This window comes from Enoplosus armatus, chromosome 2 (genome assembly GCF_043641665.1).
Source record: "Enoplosus armatus isolate fEnoArm2 chromosome 2, fEnoArm2.hap1, whole genome shotgun sequence".
Taxonomy (NCBI): domain Eukaryota; kingdom Metazoa; phylum Chordata; class Actinopteri; order Centrarchiformes; family Enoplosidae; genus Enoplosus; species Enoplosus armatus.
In genome coordinates, this window is record NC_092181.1 from 28,561,828 (window position 1) to 28,580,932 (window position 19,105).

At 43.9% G+C, this 19,105-nt stretch overlaps 1 protein-coding gene and 1 pseudogene across 1 annotated transcript; both read right to left on the reverse strand.

The window, feature by feature from the left end:
• Positions 1 to 711: 711 nt before the first annotated feature.
• LOC139292592 (actin-binding protein WASF3-like) lies at positions 712 to 10,227 on the reverse strand (annotated as a pseudogene).
• Positions 10,228 to 12,090: 1,863 nt separating this feature from the next.
• On the reverse strand, positions 12,091 to 16,138 carry opn6a (opsin 6, group member a). Its single transcript, XM_070914940.1, has 6 exons — positions 16,009 to 16,138; positions 15,318 to 15,523; positions 14,500 to 14,599; positions 13,600 to 13,704; positions 13,283 to 13,506; positions 12,091 to 12,570 (listed from the first exon to the last, which is right to left on the reverse strand). Exons 1-6 carry the CDS (start codon positions 16,136 to 16,138, stop codon positions 12,091 to 12,093), a joined length of 1,245 nt encoding a protein of 414 aa, XP_070771041.1.
• Positions 16,139 to 19,105: the final 2,967 nt, after the last annotated feature.

Here is a 19,105-nt window from a genome sequence, read left to right on the forward strand (position 1 = left end):
CTGCTGCTCACGTCCACCGATCATTCACTTAAAATCGTTAAAATACCAAATATTTACTGAGGTCTTTGGTTACTACTGACATTTTTATCATTTGAACAAGAAATGTTGTAGCGTCGTCCGGTTAGCGCCCCCACAGTTTGTCCTATCGTTCAGATCTAAAGGGTTCGTCCTCCAGAGAGATTGTTTTTGTGTAAGAAGAATTCATATGTGTGACGTGTTCTCATTTAGCTGAGGTTACGTATATATATATATATATATATATTATATGCCCTCTTTGAGCTGCAGTTACTGGAGGTACATAAAGTTGTGATATTAAATGTCCTTGAGTTGCAGAAATGTCGATAACTGGAACTGGATCAGTAAAGATGTCTCACTCTGGACTAAAATGTTGGACCACATCCACCTTTAGGCTCCGCCTCTAGCAGGTTGAAAATAATAAATACATTAATTGGTGATGAGAATAATTAACTAATAATATTTACTAATTACGATAAAATAATTAATAATTAAGTAACATAATTAACTAGTTTTGCATTTTCTAAATATTTTTTCAAGACTTTGTTTTTATTGAGGGTGTTTTTATCGTCCATCCAAAACTTATTCCAGTGATTTTATTGGTGCTTTATTTCCTGTTAGTTTTAGGTTTTGACTGATCTGAGGTCTGTCTTAATGTTGATGTTGAAGCATCAGACTGTGAGCCTCCTCCTCTCCTCAGTCAGACCACTCCTGGTCCTCAGGTTCGGACTCCTCCTCTGATTCGCTGTACTCCACTGCGATGCGTCGCGACAGGATGGTGGCGACATCATTTCCTGTGGGCTCCCGTTTCTTGGCCTCCTCCTGCTCACGCTGCTCCTGAACCTTCCTCAGCTGGATCCCTGCAGACCAGGAGAAACCAGAAGAGCAGACCAGAGTTCTAGCTGACCTCCAGAGACAGTAGGTAACGCTGGTTCTATGAGTTCTAGGTGACCTTCAGAGACAGTATGTAACTCTGGTTCTATGAGTTCTAGGTGATGTCCAGGGACAGTATGTAACCAAGCACCAACCTCCAGGTCTGAAAAGTGAAGCCAATGTGGAAGTGCCTTAAACCTGCATTCTTTCTAATGGCCAGCTGGTGGAGACTCCATTGGTTGCAAAAAGAAGTCTGACTGTAAGGTGATGTATAAGTCTATGAGAAAATAACCCTACCTCTCACTTGATTTATTACCTCGGTAAACATTTTGTAATGAGTTTATGGTCTCAAGAGATTTTAGATTTAGAGTAAAATAGACGATAAAACATGGTATGCTTTTTTTCTCTGGTAAGTACGTTTACAAGCTAACTTTGTTAGCATCTACTTTGCATGGCATAGCCAGCAGCCAGGTGCAGTCAGGTTGCAGGTATAGGTAGGCGTACATATTGTCTTCGGGTTCTCAGATCCCCAGCTCCATCCTTTCGTCCAAGTATCGTCACTTATGGTTCTGTTAGCCACCTTACAAATACCACAATAATAATTACACATGAAGTCACACAGCTACTGTCATCTTTGTACTGTATGCTCTATGAGCCGAACAGAAAGTATAAACCATTGTTAGTGGATAGCTGGCTTTGGAAATATCTATGTAATGGATGCACAGAAGTGATACTGATATCCACCTGAAACATCTGACTAGTACCATAACAGCAGTATTAGTACACATGTATGTTAACAGTATAACAGCTGACCTCTGCGTATGGCGGCCAGCAGGTCGCTGCGAGCGTCGTTCATCGGCACGTTCGGTCCACTGGGAGGCTTTCTGCCGTCCGTCGCCGGGGGCAATGGGGGCGCAACAGCAGCCAAGGGCGGGGCCTGGCCACCAGGCCGGGAGGGGGAGGGAACATAGTTCGCCGGGGGAGGCGGGGGAGGGGAGGGGCTGTAGGGGCGGGAGAGGACAGCAGCGCCACCTAGAGAAGCAGGAAACATCACGACAAGGGTTAGTGTAAAAAAGAATATAGTAAGAAAAAAGAAGTTAAAAAAACAAAATGTCTGTTACCTTGGTTACCAGGAGCAGCTGCAGGGTGCATGGCAGCGGTGTGGGTGGAGCTGTTGAGGAACGCCATCTGTCCCACTGATGGCATGAGAGGGGGGGGGGGGTGGCGGGGCCGGAGGGATCTGATGGTCACTGAAGAGAGGTGGAGGTCAAAGGTCAAACATGAGTCGGCCGATGGAACTGTGAACTCTGTGTGTGTGTGTGTGTGTGTGTGTGTGTGTGTATACTTGGCCTCCTTGCTAGCGTTGGCCCGTGTTCCGTTCTGATTGGCTGAGCCGGCGAGTGGCGGCTGGTAGTGGTGATGATGATGCGGCTGGTTGCGGCCAAGTGAGTGCTGCCGGCCGGTTGCCGTGGCGACCGCAGAGGATGCAGAGGCGGGTCGGAGTGCGCGGTCCAATGACTGAGTCTGACCGGTCGCCATGGTGACATGATCCTTCCCATCATGCCCCTTGCCATCATGCTGGTGGGGGCTGGCAGGGAAGGAGGGGTCGTCTGACATCCCTGACCTGGTAGTGGGGCGACCGATACTGGATTTTAGAGGCAGACACTGAGTTTACATCTGAAAATGAGTCATCGGCCGATGTTCATGCTGTTATTGATGCATGCAGCAAAGTGTGAGGACTTAGCCTTGATACATGGAGCTACCTGGGTGCCCGCTCTTAACCCTTTTCTGTCTAAACTAAATAGAAATTGCATTTACAGTGAACTAAAATGAATCCTTGTATTATTGATGGCCCTGTAGACAGACAGCAGTCTGTGTGGACACCACAGGTGAGCGAGCTACAGCTGTTCAGAGAGGTAGCCGTCACTTTTCTCTGGTGGATGAACTATTAATGAAGACACTGTTTCAAAGCATTGCTCTACTTCAGTTTTTTGTTATGTATTAGCTGACATCTACACCGATACATCTGCAATGAGCTAATATCGGATGATTTTGTGGTCAGGTCCAGACTGCATATATTTACACTGAAGGGGTGGAACAGGAAGCTGTAATGTGACTTCACATTCAGTGTGTGTACCTGTCAGGAGACATTGAGCCGTCGGACGTGTGGTAAGGTGACGGTGTCACTCGAGCGTCTGGGCGGAGCTCCTTGTCGTATGCCATCAGGTTCCACTCCTGCCGTCTGTTACGAGCTTTCCTGACCTTCACAGGAAGAAGAACGTCACCATGTTTAATGTTCTGGACGGAGGTGTTCAGGAAGGCTCAGGTGTCTGAGTGAAATGATCATGTGACTTATGTTTCTCATATTTAGGTTTCACTCATCTCCTTCAACACACCATCAGGTAGAGTTCCTGCTCTTAGCCCCTGAAGGGTTGCAGTGGGAACCTTTTCCTAATGATTGACGGTTATGATTGTCACTGTGGTTATGGTTATTATGAAGACTGAGGCTGTGACACTTTAATGTATGTAACACTACAGGCAGGGGTTGTATTATATATTATCTGAGTGCGGTGGTGAAGCTCTTAATGGACTTGTATGTTGTCTTCTGTAATAGAAGAACAAGGCTCACATCCTGGTTGGAGTGTCTAACTTTGCAACACTATCTTGGCCAACGTTAGCATCGCAGGTGCTGTAATGAGTAGTCACAGTGGCCAACATGCAGGAAGCTAGCGTAGGTCATTAGCTGTGTGTCACCATCAGTTTTAGTGAAGCTCACTGTTAGAGTGTAAACTGCTCCACAACAAAGAGCTGGTTCACACACAGTTAGAGACATGGAGGACATCATGCTGATACAGCTGTTTATAAACTCTGGAGACTAGTGTTGGTGACTAAGACCTATTGTGACCCGACTGTGACAAACTAGCACTAGCATGTCCCAGCTACATAGCATGTGAGCAGTTAGCTCTCCAGCCACAGTAGTTCCCCAACTTTGGTTGGGGACCAAATATGTTTCTGGCATGACCGTGCACACATTTTGCCAAAGAATATTAAATGTTGGTTGAAATATTGTATGTTTTGTATTTATGGTCATTTAAGTTTCTCTGGTAAATGTCTGTATGTTTCTTATATTCAGTATCTCTGGTGATTTGAAAGTCTCATGACAGGTCACAGTCAGCAGCCTCCAGAAATATTCATCAGAAGGAATGTAAAGCTTATTGTAACACAAAAGTAGTTAAACTATCACACCACAACATTTTCGGGTTTTCTTTATAGATTACCTGCTGACAATGTATGAATGAATCTACAGTATAATCATCAAAAAATCAGAGAATGAAAAACTCACCTTCTTCACCTCCCGTCCTGAAGACTCCTCCACATGCTTCTGTTCCTGGATATACAAATTTCCGCTTTTTTATTCTATTTACCACATTGCTGTTTTCAGAAATGCTGGATGTGATGTTCAGAAACTGAGTGACTAGGGACAGACAGATAAATGGATTCACCTTCTGTCGTCTCTTCTCTTTGCGTTTGTTCTCGGTGGCCTGCAGCATCTTTTCCTTCCACAGGCTGAAGAAGTAAGACGGGTCGGTGTAGAACTTCAGACCGTCCTTCTTATCATCCCTGCACACACACACACACTTCAAGTTTGTATTTATTTATTGTCTATTATAGTACAACTTTGCATTTGAATGTCTGCTTCGACATGCAGACATCAGTTCCTGTATCAGGGTGTCAGGATGTTGAGGGATGGGGTTTAAACTGACCTGTAGGGAGTCAGGATGTTGAGGGGGTGTGGTTTAAACTGACCTGTAGGGAGTCAGGATGTTGAGGGATGGGGTTTAAACTGACCTGTAGGGAGTCAGGATGTTGAGGGGTGGTGGTTTGTCGCAGCGTTGGTACATTTCCAGCACTGGGTTGAGGATGGAGCTCCGTGATACTACCTGCTGGTCCTGGATGGTACTGCTCCTGAAGGCCTTCCTCATGTTGATATCCTGCAGAGATACTACATCACAAGCAGTACTGTTACTATACATAAGGACTAGAAGTAGTAAAGTTATTATCCAGCTAGTGGTTGTTTGTGGTATGGCAGTAATATTACATGTACATGGTTTGCACAGTGGAACCAAGAAAAGAATTCTTGGGATGCTGTTCGTGAATGAGGGTGAAATGGAGCATTGGATCTGTGCAGTGGTGTGGTCTAGTGTCATGGTGAACAGGAAGCTAAGTCTGAAGAAGAAGGATGGATGGGTGGTGTAGTGTGGGTGTTTGGATGTGGTTGCTGTAACATTGACATGTTCTGACAGCAGCAGTGTTTATTATTCACCTTCCTCCACGGTGGAGTCCAGCTGTGTGACCTTCACTGCCAGCAGGTCCACTCGCTCCTGCAGGCTGTTCATCCTCAGGTAGAAACTGTTGGCCTCCGTGAACAGCTCACCGAAGATGTCCTCTGCATGCCGGCCTGCACGTTGGGGGGGGGGGGGGGGGTCACAATGCCTGATTAATGGCCCAAACCATCAAAAAGGATGGATTTCTGTCAGACATTTTGGGCGAATTTGGCAAATTTGTGATTTCTGATAAAATAAAATTGGGGTTCTGTGTGATCATCACATTGTGACCGGTCGATCAATCCGTACAGTGTGGACGGATTATAACATGAAGTGTGAGTTAACACAATAAACCAATTGAATAAGAATGTATTATGTATAAGCAAATTAGCTTAGGCTATAAATGCAGTGGCGTGTGGCATGGTGTATGCTACATACTTGTCCCCTGTGGCCATAGAACCAGAGTTACAATGATAACCAGCACTCACTGAGTCCTCCAAGCTGTTTGATGACAGCAGCCAGGGTGCTGTTGGTGACACACTCCAGCTCACTGGCGACCCCATCAGGCAGAGCGCCGCGACACAAATATCTGGGTTCAATAATCCGCTTCACCAACGGCATGGCTGACCTGGAGAGAGAGACAGAGGACGTTTGTCCTTCGACCAATCAGCAGCCATCACGGCTGAACGTCACTTCCACCCTCAGCCGTCCAGTCAAAGTGCTTGCTTCCTCTCCAGGTCTGGCTGTCATTTCAAAACCTCGTGCCAATAAGATACCTGAGTTTCAGTACTGATACCATAATACCATAACTGATAACATACTGATACCATAACTGATAACTTAAGACCCTTTTTTTAATTTACAGAAAAATGAAACACATTATATTATGAAAAGCACTGCTGCAAGTCTGCTGAACCTCTAATCATAACCATGAAAAAGCTGGGTGTGGTCAGGTGTGGTCTGGTGTATTTGTGACCGTGATCAAACTCTGACTGCATTGAAGTGAATGTGAAAACCTCCAACCTCTCTCAGCTCTCAGCAGATTCCCTGAGATGTTTATCAGATCATCAGAACTGGGACCCCTTTAGAGGAAACGTGAATGTGTGTCAGGGAACATCTGGATGTCTGAGCGTGAGAGCTGCAGTACTCAGAGGGCATCACCATGGTAACACAGCCAGCCTTTACATCACGCTCTGCTGCCCACGGAACTGAACATGGTTACTGTTGCTAGGAGAGAAAGTGTGTGTGTGTGTGTGTGTCCTACAGCACATTATGTAATGTTACTACAAGCAAGAGCTAACTGAATGTTTCCTGTAAAGAGTAATCAGATTACTGTGACCACATGATGTGTTTGCAGACAGACAGGCAGACAGACAGACAGACAGGCAGGCAGGCAGGCAGGCAGGCAGGCAGGCAGGCAGACAGACAGACAGACAGGCAGTTGTGTGAATAGCTCTTATACAACAGGAAACACTTTTTACTGATATTTACACTTTTTTTATTTCTGGTGTTTTTTATGAGCAAATTGAAAATGTGAATAAAAACAGGAGGCGGGGCCTCAGGAGGGTCAGGGGTAGTTAACCCTTCTGTCCACAGACAGAAACATCAGACTGTCAGTCCTGCTCCTCAGAGGGTGAACTGTCAGGACAAGCTGGGCATGTTCAGACTGTGGGAAGAGATAAATGATCAGGGTGTTGTTTGTGATGAGCTACGCAGCCTGTAGGGGGCACTGTTCCCAACAACAACAACCTTCACTTTCTTTCATCTCCTTTCAGCTGCCTAACAAATGGTAACCATGGAAACCAGTGTCCCTTCATGCTGTGAGCATGCTCAGACACACCTGACCCTGCTGTCTTTGTGGGGACTCTACATGAGTCGCACGTGAGGACATCTTCATAGCTGTTGATATTTGTTTTATGTATTTATCAGTTTATTTATAGGACACATTTTAAAAGAACACATGTTGACAAATTTAAAATATAATTAAATAATTACAATGAAAATAAATATGTGTAGCTGCACCTACTGATTCTTACCACTGCAGTCATTTTACTGTGTTTGCACAAATTCATTGTCATCTATGAGTGAGTCTAGCAAGTGTTGCTGATCAGTGTCAGTCACGGCTCAGCTTTCTAAAGTGGTCTGTTTTATTTTGAATGCTCTAACCAGGTCCCAGGTCCCTTGAAGTACCCATGGGACGCTATGTATTTAGTTTTGTTTTTCTAAAACTGAGTGCAGCACTTGAAGGGTTCATGTTCAGGTAATGTGATGCAGTGTTGGGGTCACAGTATATGGTTAGACAGGTGATCACTGTCTGGTGTGGCGAACGTTAGCAACATTAGCTTGTTGCACTCAGTTGCTATTTTACTGACCATCCAGCTGTGCTCTCATTGGCCTCGTCAGGAAACGAGTGAAATACAGATCTGAAACTCTCATTGTTTGTATGCTAACTTTAGCTTTCACTGCTAGCTGTAGCAGTGTGGCACCACCTCACTTGAGTAAGTTTGAACAGGTGGAGGTAGACAAACCTTCATTCAAAAGTTACCTGACGTTAAAAACAAAGTTTTACGTAGCTGGCTTCATGGTCCAACAAAATAACAAACTAGAGGGAGAGAGGTAGACAGAGCTCACGAGTGAACAAGAGAAATCTATTATATTAGCGGGTAGTTTCATGGTTTTTATAGACTGAAGCAGAAATAAATAACCGCCAACACTCAGCAGAGTCTTCCGTCCTTTACAGCAACTCAAACATCACAAACACAAACAACAACAATCTGTATAATCTGATGAATCTACACCGTTTTTCAGATAAGGTTGAAACAAACAGGAATGTGTTCAGCTCCTGAGGCTTCTTAGTTCCTGGAACTATTAGGTCTCATTTTTCTCACTGATGGAGGACGAGTAGGTTCAGACTTCAGTCCTCTGAAGGACATGCATGTCCAGGTCTGAGGAGTCCTGCTCAGTCCATGCAGCCCTCTGAATCAGAGAATCATGAGCAGTGATTGGCTGCTGTGTTTTCATGAACTGATCTATTTATTTTCAGAGGAGTCAGATTTGTTGTCTGAAAACCTCCTGTCTGTCTGCCTGTCTGTCTGTCTGCAGTCTGTCTGTCTGTCTATAGTCTGTCTGTCTGTTTGTCTGTCTGTCTACAGTCTGTCTACAGTCCGTCTGTCGTCTGTCTGTCTGTCTACAGTCTGTCTGTTTGTCTGTCTATCTACAGCCGGTCTGTCTATCTACAGTCCGTCTGTCTGTGTGTCTGTCTATCTACAGTCCGTCCGTCTGTCTGTCTACAGCCTGTCTGTCTGTCTGTCTACAGCCGGTCTGTCTGTCTGTCTACAGTGTGTCTGTCTACACTCTGTCTACAGTCTGTCTGTCTGTCTACAGTCCGTCTGTCTTTCTACAGTCTGTCTGTCTGTCTACAGTCTGTCTGTTTGTCTACAGTGTGTCTGTTTGTCTGTCTACAGCCGGTCTGTCTGTCTGTCTGTCTGTCTACAGCCAGTCTGTCTATCTACAGTCCGTCTGTCTGTCCGTCTGTCTGTCTGTCTACAGCCGGTCTGTCTGTTTGTCTACAGTCCGTCAGTCTGTCTGTCTGCAGTGTCTGTCTGTCTACAGTCGGTTTCTGTCTACAATCCGTCTGTCTGCCTACAGTCTGTCTGTCTGTCTACAGTTCATCGGCCTGTCTATAGTCTGTCTGTCTGTCTGTCTGTCTGTCTGTCTGTCTAAAGTCCGTCTGTGTGTTTGTCTGTCTGTCTACAGTCTGTCTACAGTCCGTCTGTCGTCCATCTGTCTGTCTGTCTGTCTACAGTCCATTGGTCTGTCTACAGTCCATTGGTCTGTCTATAGTCCGTCTGTTTGTCTGTCTGTCTACAGTCCGTCTGTCTGTCTACAGCTGGTCTGTCTATCTACAGTCCGTCTGTCTGTCTGTCTGTCTGTCTGTCTATCTACAGTCCGTCCGTCTGTCTGTCTGTCTGTGTGTCTTTCTGTCTACAGCCAGTCTGTCTATCTACAGTCCGTCCGTCTGTCTGTCTGTCTACAGCCGGTCTGTCTGTCTGTCTACAGTGTGTCTGTCTGTCTACAATCCGTCTGTCTGTCTGTCTGTCTACAGTCAGTCTGTCTGTCTATAGTCCGTCTGTCTGTCTGTCTGTCTACAGTCCGTCTGTCTGTCTACAGTCTGTCTGTCTGTCTACAGTCCATCGGCCTGTCTATAGTCCGTCTGTCTGTCTGTCTGTCTACAGTCCGTCTGTCTGTCTACAGTCTGTCGGTCTGTCTATAGTCCATCGGTCTGTCTATAGTCTGTCTGTCTGTCTACAGTCTGTCGGTCTGTCTATAGTCTGTCTGTCTGTCTACATATTATATTTGCTGCTTTGGCAAATTCATTTAATGATGTAATATTTCACAGGTGGTGTGATGTCACTGATACAATTGATACAAGCTCCACCCCTTCACACAGGTAATGGATGACATCACACACACACACACACACACTACTCCACCACAGAGCAGAAATGACTGCATGATGTAATGCACCCAGACTGCTTCTTAAAGTGTGTGTGTGTGTGTGTGTGCGCGTGCGTGTGTGTGTGCTGGCCTGTTCATACACTTGCTGACACATCGATTAGCTGATCAATAGATCTGCGTCCATCAGGCTCTGTATGGTCTGACCACTGGTGACGTCACCGGATGACTGACGGGTCGCTGATCAGTTTCTGAATGAGTGAAGCTGCAGAGAGACCGTCACGGCCCGCGGATCGATCACAGCTCTGATTCGTCGATAACACGTCAGTTGCAAACCGATAAGAGATCGACGAGACTCACCGCGGGCTGAGGAGTGTCCCGCTCCGGGTTCGGCTCCGGGTTCCGGTTTGTTCTGCTGAGGGTCCTCCGTCACAGAGCAGCGGACAGTGGACTCATTCTCAGATCCTCTGGCGGGGAATGAATGCTGAGAGAGAGGAGGAGGAGGAGGAGGAGGAGGGAGCCAATCTGACTCCTCATCGGAACTGCTCGGCTGCTGTCGGAGGACTTCGGTGATGAAGCTTTAAAATAGCTGCTCACGTGAGGAGACACAGATTGAACAGACTGATATCATATTTATCATATATCATATCATATTTATCATATTTATTTACAGTGCACATATAAGCTACTACTACTACTACCAATAGTACTACTGCTAATTATCAGTATTATTATTTGGTAATCTTTATTATTATTATTGCACTACATTTATCTGACAGCTGCAGTTACTTTACAGATACTAATACTAATACTATGTCATACTATTTATACTGCTAACTTGTACTTTAGTACTTTTACTTGTAACAGAGTATTTCTACACTCTGGTACTGCTACTTTTATGTGCTTTCTTGGATCCACTATTTTTTGTACATTTGCACAATTTCTTATGTTTATTTGTTATTTTCTACTCTCGTCTGCTGTAACACACGAATTTAAATAAAGTTTTATCTTATCATCTTCCACCGCTGATAATTACTATTATTATTATTATTATTATTATTATTATTGCTGTTGTTGCTGCTTGTGTATATTCATATATATAATACGCACATGAGCACTAACATGTGATGATCTTTATATATTTGTTTATATCATTTGTATATTTATTATCATTTTATGTGTGTGTGGTCATACTTTACGCTGTTGAGACCCGCTGACAGTCACATTGTTCTGAAGCAGTTTGTCACTAAAGGTTTTATTATAAATATTCACCTTAAATACAAACGAACATGTTTTTGTAAAACAGAGAACTTCAAACTCATAAATGTCTCATTAGTGTTCTGTCGTTGATTAATTAGTTAAGTAATGAAAGTCTAATGATCACAACAATTTAACAGTCTCATCCTTCACTTCATGAAAACATCAATCAGATATCAAATCTGTCAACAGGGAAGAACAGGAACCTGGACTGTCCCAACGAGAACACCTGGATCACAGAGTCCACAGTCCCAGACTGGACCAGCTGACTCTCTGATGAGAGGAACAAACTCCAACTTGTTTCTTGTTTATTGATCTGCAGGAAGTGATTGAAGGATGGATGATCTTCTGTGTGAAATACAGGGAGTCCGAGGGGGTCTTGGACCACTTGGACCACACACCTCAGACCTCCAAAACCCCAAATCAAATTGTTGCAGGTGAGAGATCATTCTTTTCTATTGATCTGTTCTGGGAAGGTTATTTGCAGGTTTCCATGTTGAAGGAGAACAACAGCAGCTCTGTGAGAATGTTTAACCTTTAAAGCTTCATTGATTAGTTGATCAACAGAAAATGAATATTATTAACATTAGTAGTATATAAACTGTTTTGATAATCAATCTTTTCAGTTAATGCAAAAAGTACAAGATGCAAAACAAAAACAAAAACTGTCTAGAAGCAAAAGTCTGAAATAAAAACAACTAAACTGTTTTTCCAGTGTATTCAGTAACGTTTCATGTTTTTATGGTTTCTTCTTCTTTATTCGTTAAGTTAACTGTTAAATTCAGAGTCTTCATCACACGGCTGGGAAAAACACTCTGATGGGGAAACATTGAATTCTTATTGATTCAATTATTCTTGTTTTAAAAGTAGTCGAATCTTTTTCCTGGAAATGTCTTTAGAAAAAGTGGCGGTCGTCTTATATTCGAGGACAATTATGCATTCACAAAATCAGAGTCCCCCCTGAAACACCAACTCCTTCAGAGAGTGTTGCATTATGGGATGTCTGTAGCCTTCATGTTGCTTGGCTAGTCACTTTGTGTGTTTTAGTGCTAATCAGCTCTGAAATAGATTAATTAGTCCGTCACATTTCATTCGTTCGTGATTTAACTGGTCAGGTTGGTTCCATCAGAGACCAGCTAGTCTTCCTCCAGGTCTGGTGAGTTCATTAGAGTCTCTCCCATTCAGACTCGGATCCGGCCTCAGAGGGGCGAGGCATGTTGATGTAGAACACCTCCTTGTTGATGGGCGGCGGTGTGCAGGGCGGGCTTCCCATCCCAGAGTCTGGGCTGGGGGCCGGGTTAGGCTGGTTCCTGGGCGAGTACTTCTTCTCTGTCCGGTTCAGAGGAACTTTGAGTTTAGCCCCAATGCCCACGGCAGGCCGGCCGTCGGCCTTCGACTTGAAACGCTTCAGCTTGACGGTGTCTTTGGCGTCGCGGGTGCAGGGCAGCAGGACGGCCACGTCTTTGCGGAACTTGGAACTCAGTCCAAAGTAGATGAGGGGGTTGTAGAAGCTGGCGGACTTGGCGAAGAGACGGGTGAAGATGCTGGTGAGGTTGGGCACGTGGAAGCCCCAGGCGGACCACATGGATACCACAGCGTACGGAGACCACGCCAGGATGAAGGCTGTACAGATCACTATGGAAACCTACAGGAGACGATTGATTATAGAGCCAATAAGAAGCTTTACATTAAACCTCCATCTACTAAAACCAGAAAACAGTGTGTCCACCTTCAGCAAGTCCTGCCTCCATCACTAAACTACTTGTTTCAAGAGGGTCTTGCGAAGGGTCCTGATTCTGCTCTGCTGCTCTGAGAACAGAAGAACTGATGTCTATTTATTACTCATTACTCTCCTTATCTGCTATCATGTTTGATTTGCTCATCTTCATCTTTTTAAAACAATTTCAGCATTAGCTTGTAGCCTTTTCACTAGCTTAGCCTCTTGTCACTTACAGCTAACTGCTCCACCTCTGCAGACAGTGTCTCTTCTAGTTCAGTTTTTTCAATCAGTGATTGGCAGTTTAGTTTATTCAGTGACAAATCAAATAAAGTTTATTCAACAAACAAGTCAATCACGTAATCACAGTATTATTAAAATACTGCTGCAGTAATTTTAAAACCAGCTGACTCAGAACAGCTCAAACAGACAGATTATTGATCAATAAGGTGATTAATGAGACGTTGTGACCTCAAAATGAACATCAAATGACAGCCGATCTGACATCCAGCCGAATTCTAAACTTAATGGGATGTGGCAGTTAAGGGTTAAAATCAGTGTCAGCTGCAGGCTTGGTAGCAGGCCTGTTAGCGATAGCACTAGCATCCCTAACAAGGAGTTGTGTGCAGTAAAGACTCACTATGGTGACGTCTCTCTCGATCTTCCTCTGCCGGTCGGTCAGGTCTCCCTCTGCTGACAGAGCGTTGCCTCTCTTCACCGTGTTGATGATGGAGACGTAGCAGAAGAGCATGATGAGCACTGGGACGAAGAAGCAGAAGATGAAGATGGAGATGATGTAGGACCTGTAGATGCTCGAGTAGGTCGCTTTGGCCCAGTCAATCTCACAGGTTCCATACCCACGATCTGTAGAGGGGTCACAGGTCAGAGGTCAGGAGTTAGGGTCAGAGGTAGAAGGTCAGGGGTCAGGATGGTTATGTAGCGGTGATGGTTTCCTGCCTGTGTAGCTCCCCCAGCCGAGCAGTGGGGCTCCAGACCAGAATCCAGCTGTGATCCAGATGAGCAGCAGACAGATTGACACGCTGGTCCAGCTGATGTGACGGGCTGAAACACAACACACACAAACACCCTCTTTAACCTTTCATTACATCACAGTAAAGTTCATTGTTATTGAAAGACAAATGAAAACTGCACGATGCTTCTGACGAGGACATTGATGTCCCAGTTTAATGCATCTGTTTATGCTCTGGAACAAACAGTGAGGACACGGTGTGACATTATTATAGAGACACAAAGTCCACAGAGGGAGGAGCTCTTAACCAGGTAGTCATTATTTTAAAGGCCCCCTAACCAAGTTGTTTTTGTGCCTAAGCACTGTGACAACACAAAAGGGTTTTGGTTTTGGACCAGTGATGCGTAACAGTTGACAATGTATTTCATTAATTATTCATTTGGATGACTTGTTGGTAAAAAACTGAATAAACTAAAAAAAGGGATGTAGCATTCTTTAGTATTCTCCACCAGAAATACAGACTTGTAGAAGGCTGTTAAACAACAGTTGCACATTCATGAAGCTACAGGAAATGTGACATAATACATAAAGTGGGACACTTTTGGATTTCTTTTAATATTAGGGTGGGGGGTGGAGGGGGTCTGCTGAGAGAATCTGATTTCCTTTAAATCCAAGGTTTATCAAAATGTATATAATACAGTTAAAGCATTAAAACGTTTGACCTCAGCCTCAACCTACCTAAACTAACCTAAGCTAAGCTAGCCGGATCTTTGATTCAGTGTTCAAAATATTGATGAACCCCTGAGATTTGACCAACAAGGCCCCTGCAGCCTCCACAGAGTCTCCTGCTGCTGGTTGATAAACTGTATGAAGGTTCAGACTGTGACCTCTGCTCGGGTGACATCCTTTGATGTAGCGGGTGATGCTGATCACTGTCAGTGTGTTGATGCTGCTCAGACCGAACAGCAGCGTGAAGAACCCGTCCACCTGGAGGAGACAAACAGGACAGTTCAGGTCTCCTTCAAACTCACTCAACCATAATGAGGGTCCTTTCCAGACTCTGTGAGACATGCAGAGAAATAAACCTTCTTCACTTTGTCTGAACCTCTCAGGTGAGTTTCAGGTGAGTCTCGAGTGTCTCTCAGGGGAGTCTCAGGAGCTTTGGACTGCCGGGAGGAGGAGGTTTAATAAAGCTTTATTTAAGCTTTAAAGCTAATAGACCACTAGCTGCACGACTGAGCTAATTAGCTAATAGCAGCTACAGTTAGCAGCAATTGGTGTTTACGTTAACAAGTAAAGCTATCTGTCGATCAGGAAACTCAGAGCAGCCGGAGGTTTCACCAAAATCAGTGAATGAAGTTATAAAGTTGTGTTTTTGTACAGTAATCGGTGAGGCCCGACCCCCAGAAACACATCTTATGTTTTTCAACCTAATTCTTGTCTCATTTGTGGCCATCACATTCAGGTTTAAAGCAAAAACGTACTTTGTCTTTGCAGACAGACTGCAGACTTTGCAACGTTTTTATCCAATCACAGACGTACTGGAGCTGTCCACTTGTGATTGGTGTCACACTTGTGTGACTTGTGTGTCTCAGGTGTGTCTCAGATGTGTTTCAGGTGTGTCTCAGGTGTTTTTCAGGTGTGTCTCAGGTGTGTTTCAGGTGTGTCTCTGGTATATTTTAGGTGTGTCTCAGGTATTTGGTACCTGGCATGTCCAGATGGAGGAGATGAGGTAGCCGCTGTCCTGGAAGATGTTGAAGATCTCGATGATGCCTCTGGAGTAGCCGAACACTGAGATGCTGGCATCAGAGATGGCCAGGTTAAAGGTCAGGTAGTCTGTTGGCTGCAGGGAGGCTCTCTGTCTGTACAGGATGAAGAGGACGATGCTGTTTCCAAACCAGGACAGCCAACCTGAAAACACCAGAGACTGGCAACTGTCACGTCTACACACACACACACACACACACACACAGTGTTCCCAGCAGAATAAACACAAAATAAAACACTGACAGATGTTGAATCACGACTTGCTGCAGATCAATATGATCAGTTCATCACCAGCATCAACATGTTGTTATTGACGCGTCATGTTTCAGATCCCGTCTGTCTCAGAAGAATCAGCAGCTGTCAGATGGTTTTTATCGCCATTAAAAACAGTAATCCATTACTTTACTACAGACGTCACACCAGGAGACTGAGCTTCACCATTTACAAGTTTAACTTATTCTTGAACCTCAGCAGATAATTCACATCACATCAAGATAAACTGTTAATATGTTTGTTTAGTTCACTGAACACAGAATAAAACAGATATATTTATAAAAACAGTGAGTCTTTTTTAGTGACGCTCAGCTCCTGGTTCAGTCTCTAAACATAGTGGACCTGTGTGTACCCACCCAGCAGCAGCAGGTAGACTCCGATGATGGTCTCTCCCTGGTCAGACAGAGGAGGGTCTCTGCCCCCACTCAGGATGAAGCTGTTGTTCCTCCAGGGGGGGCCGCCGGCCGCTGAGCTGCTGACAGACATGATGTTGGGAGTGAAAGCATGTGAGGAGCGTCTGCTGAAGTCTCTCTGCTGTTAATCTGAGATAAATATAGACACCTGATCCTGGTTCAGCTCTGAGCTCACCAGCAGGAGGACTGGCACCAAACCAGAGCACACCAGATCAGAGGCCACACTGTGGAAACAGTAGATCTCTGATTGGCTGATTGATTGATGATGTCATAAACAGTAGATTTACTCAAGTACCACACTGTAGTACATTTTATAGTTTATACACTTTACTCGAGTACTTCCATGTCCTGCTACTTTATACTTCTAATTCACTACATTTATTTTTCAGATCCAGATTAATAATACAAAATAATGATGTAATATTAACCCTAACCCATTTACAAAAGGCATTAAAAGTAACTCCACCTTCAGCAGCTGCAACATTAAAGTGATGAACACATGAATGCATCAATAATTATAATCCATAAATATTTAAAACCATAAAGCAGTCAGAGAAGCCTTTATTTACAAACATGAGTACTTCTAGTTTTAATACTTCAAGTACATTACTTACATACTTTTCCTTGAGGGACATTTTCACTTGCAATGGAGTATTTTTATCCTGCACTTTATTTATTCAGCCCAATATCTCAAATCATAATCTGCTTCACAGTCTTTACAGCAAACGACACCTTCTATTCCTCCCAAATGCACAACAGAGCGCCACAGGAAATCATTCCTGCCTGTGGCCATCAAACTGTTCAACTCCTCCCTCTGAGTGTCAGACACTCAGGAAGAGACTGGAAATCTGTATCTACTTCACCTGTTCATACACTACCTCACTATTTATTCTAAATGTTTAAGTGCAATTCATATATATATATATACATTGTTATTGTATATATTTTTTACCTCATTGTTCACTTAAATACTGTACATGTGTATATTTTTTATTTTCTATTTCTTATTTTTATATTTTGTACATACTTTTAGTTCTAAATTATGCTACTTTTCTACTCTTGTATGGGACCACCGGTGCTGTACAATTTCCCCCCGGGGATCAATAAAGTATTTCTGATTCTGATTCTGATTCTGTCCTCAGACCCTCGATTCACATGAAGAAAACCCCCCAAAAACTTTAATAGACAGAACGCTTAGGAAGAGCAGACGATGTGGGATCCCATTCAGGACGGACAGACAGGAAGTCGATGATTCACAACAGAACATCAGAGTATGAACAACTATGATGACAAAATGTAGATAGTTAAACATAAGTGAGGAGGACGGATCCAGGTTCTCAGCCGGCTCTGTTGCTGAGAGACGGCAGGCAGCTGCTCATGAAGTGAAGACTGAGACACTGTTTCGGCCTGCTGACTGTGTCCTTTTCTTATATCACTTAAAAGTCAGATAAAGTTCTGGTTCTGGTCTCTCTCGGGTCTCCTCCGGGCTGCGTTGTCCGCTAGGGGGCGGCACCGCAACGCACCGCATCAGAGAGCCTCCTGAGCGGCTGAAACACAAACACCGCCCGCCTGTCCGCCTCCTGTCCCTCCGGATCAAACACACCTACAGCTCAGAGATCGACAGAGGAGAGTCCAGGTAAGACCGCTTCAGTTTGACGTCACACGGTGTCACAATTTAGATACCTGTGTGATGAGGAGGACCAGGGTCTGTGGTGGACTGCAGTCAGTCCGGTTTAATCAGCAGATTATTTAAACTGGAACTCCGGAAACAGAATGCAGAAAGGTTTAAAGATGAAAGATTCAGCTGAGAGCCAAACAGTTTGATTATTAGTTTAATAATAATGAGTATTAACTCCGTGACTTCAGGTATTAAAACAGAGAAGAAGATTTACACAAGTGCTGTCCTTAAGTACAACTTTGAGGTACTTGTACTTTACTGGAGTCTTTTCTTCTCATGCCACTTTCTGCTTCTACTGCACTCCGTTTATCTGACATCTTCAGTCACTTTACACATTAAGACATACGAAGAGTTTATAAAACATGATGTTTTGTTTTAAAACAGTTTATTAAGTTATCATTAATCGATCAGTGGACTGACAGGAAGTGAACTGATGGTGTGAAACCATTTTCTGGTTCCAGCTGCTCAGATGCAGATGTGCTGCTTTCCCTCTGAATGCTGTTAATAACTGTAAATAAATAATGATAATAAATGATCTCATTTACATCGCGCTTTTCAACCTTCACGGTTCCCAAAGCGCTTTACAGCTAAGTCTCATTCACCCATTCACTCACACATTCACACACCTTCTAACACATTCTAACCAGCTTTACCTACCGTGCGACAGTGCTAACCACTGCGCCACCATGCCGCCAATTGTAATATCTAGTTAATAATGTGGAGCTTTGTGAAGGCGTCACTTTGGGCTCTGGGTCATTGTGACCAAACGATCGATCCATTAATGGAGAAAATAATCAGCTGATTCATCCACAGTGAACTAATAATCATTAGCTGATAGTTCAGAATGAGCTCCACCTCAACCAACTCCAACAGTAACATCCTGCTTCACATTAATGAGGAGGAATAATCCTCTAATGACAGAATCTATAACAGGAGGACAGACACAGGGGACATCTGACTGCTGGAATACTTTAAGGACAGTTTACTGATTATACTCACAGACTTTTACTACAGGAACATTTTACATGCAGGACTGTAATAGAGTATTTTAGTACTTTCACTGCAGTAAAGGGACTGAGTACTTGTTCTCATAGAAATACGAAGCTGTTTTAATCAAACAGGTGTTCAGATAGAAACAGAAACAATCTGCAGTGATGTTGACAACAGCAACAAGAGTCGGGCACCAAATAAACATTATTGTCATTATGATGAAATAAATCAAATTAATCAATTTATCATTTGATCAATAAAATGTTTTTCTTCACAGTATACAGTTTACTATCATGTACTATATTATTCACACAGTGCCTCTGAAGCTGATGATGATGTTCTTCACTGTTTGTGTGTTTCATCTTCAGTACG

Bases quoted from the DNA above. Each gene is read 5' to 3' on its own strand.
- opn6a (XM_070914940.1), bottom strand. From the start codon at position 16,138: ATGTCTGTCAGCAGCTCAGCGGCCGGCGGCCCCCCCTGGAGGAACAAC. The intron at 14,600-15,317 runs GTACCAAATACC...TGTCTCCTCCAG, and splicing joins CCTCCATCTGGACATGCCAG to GTGGACGGGTTCTTCACGCT. The intron at 13,507-13,599 runs GCAGGAAACCAT...ACCCCTCTACAG, and splicing joins CGGCTGGGGGAGCTACACAG to ATCGTGGGTATGGAACCTGT.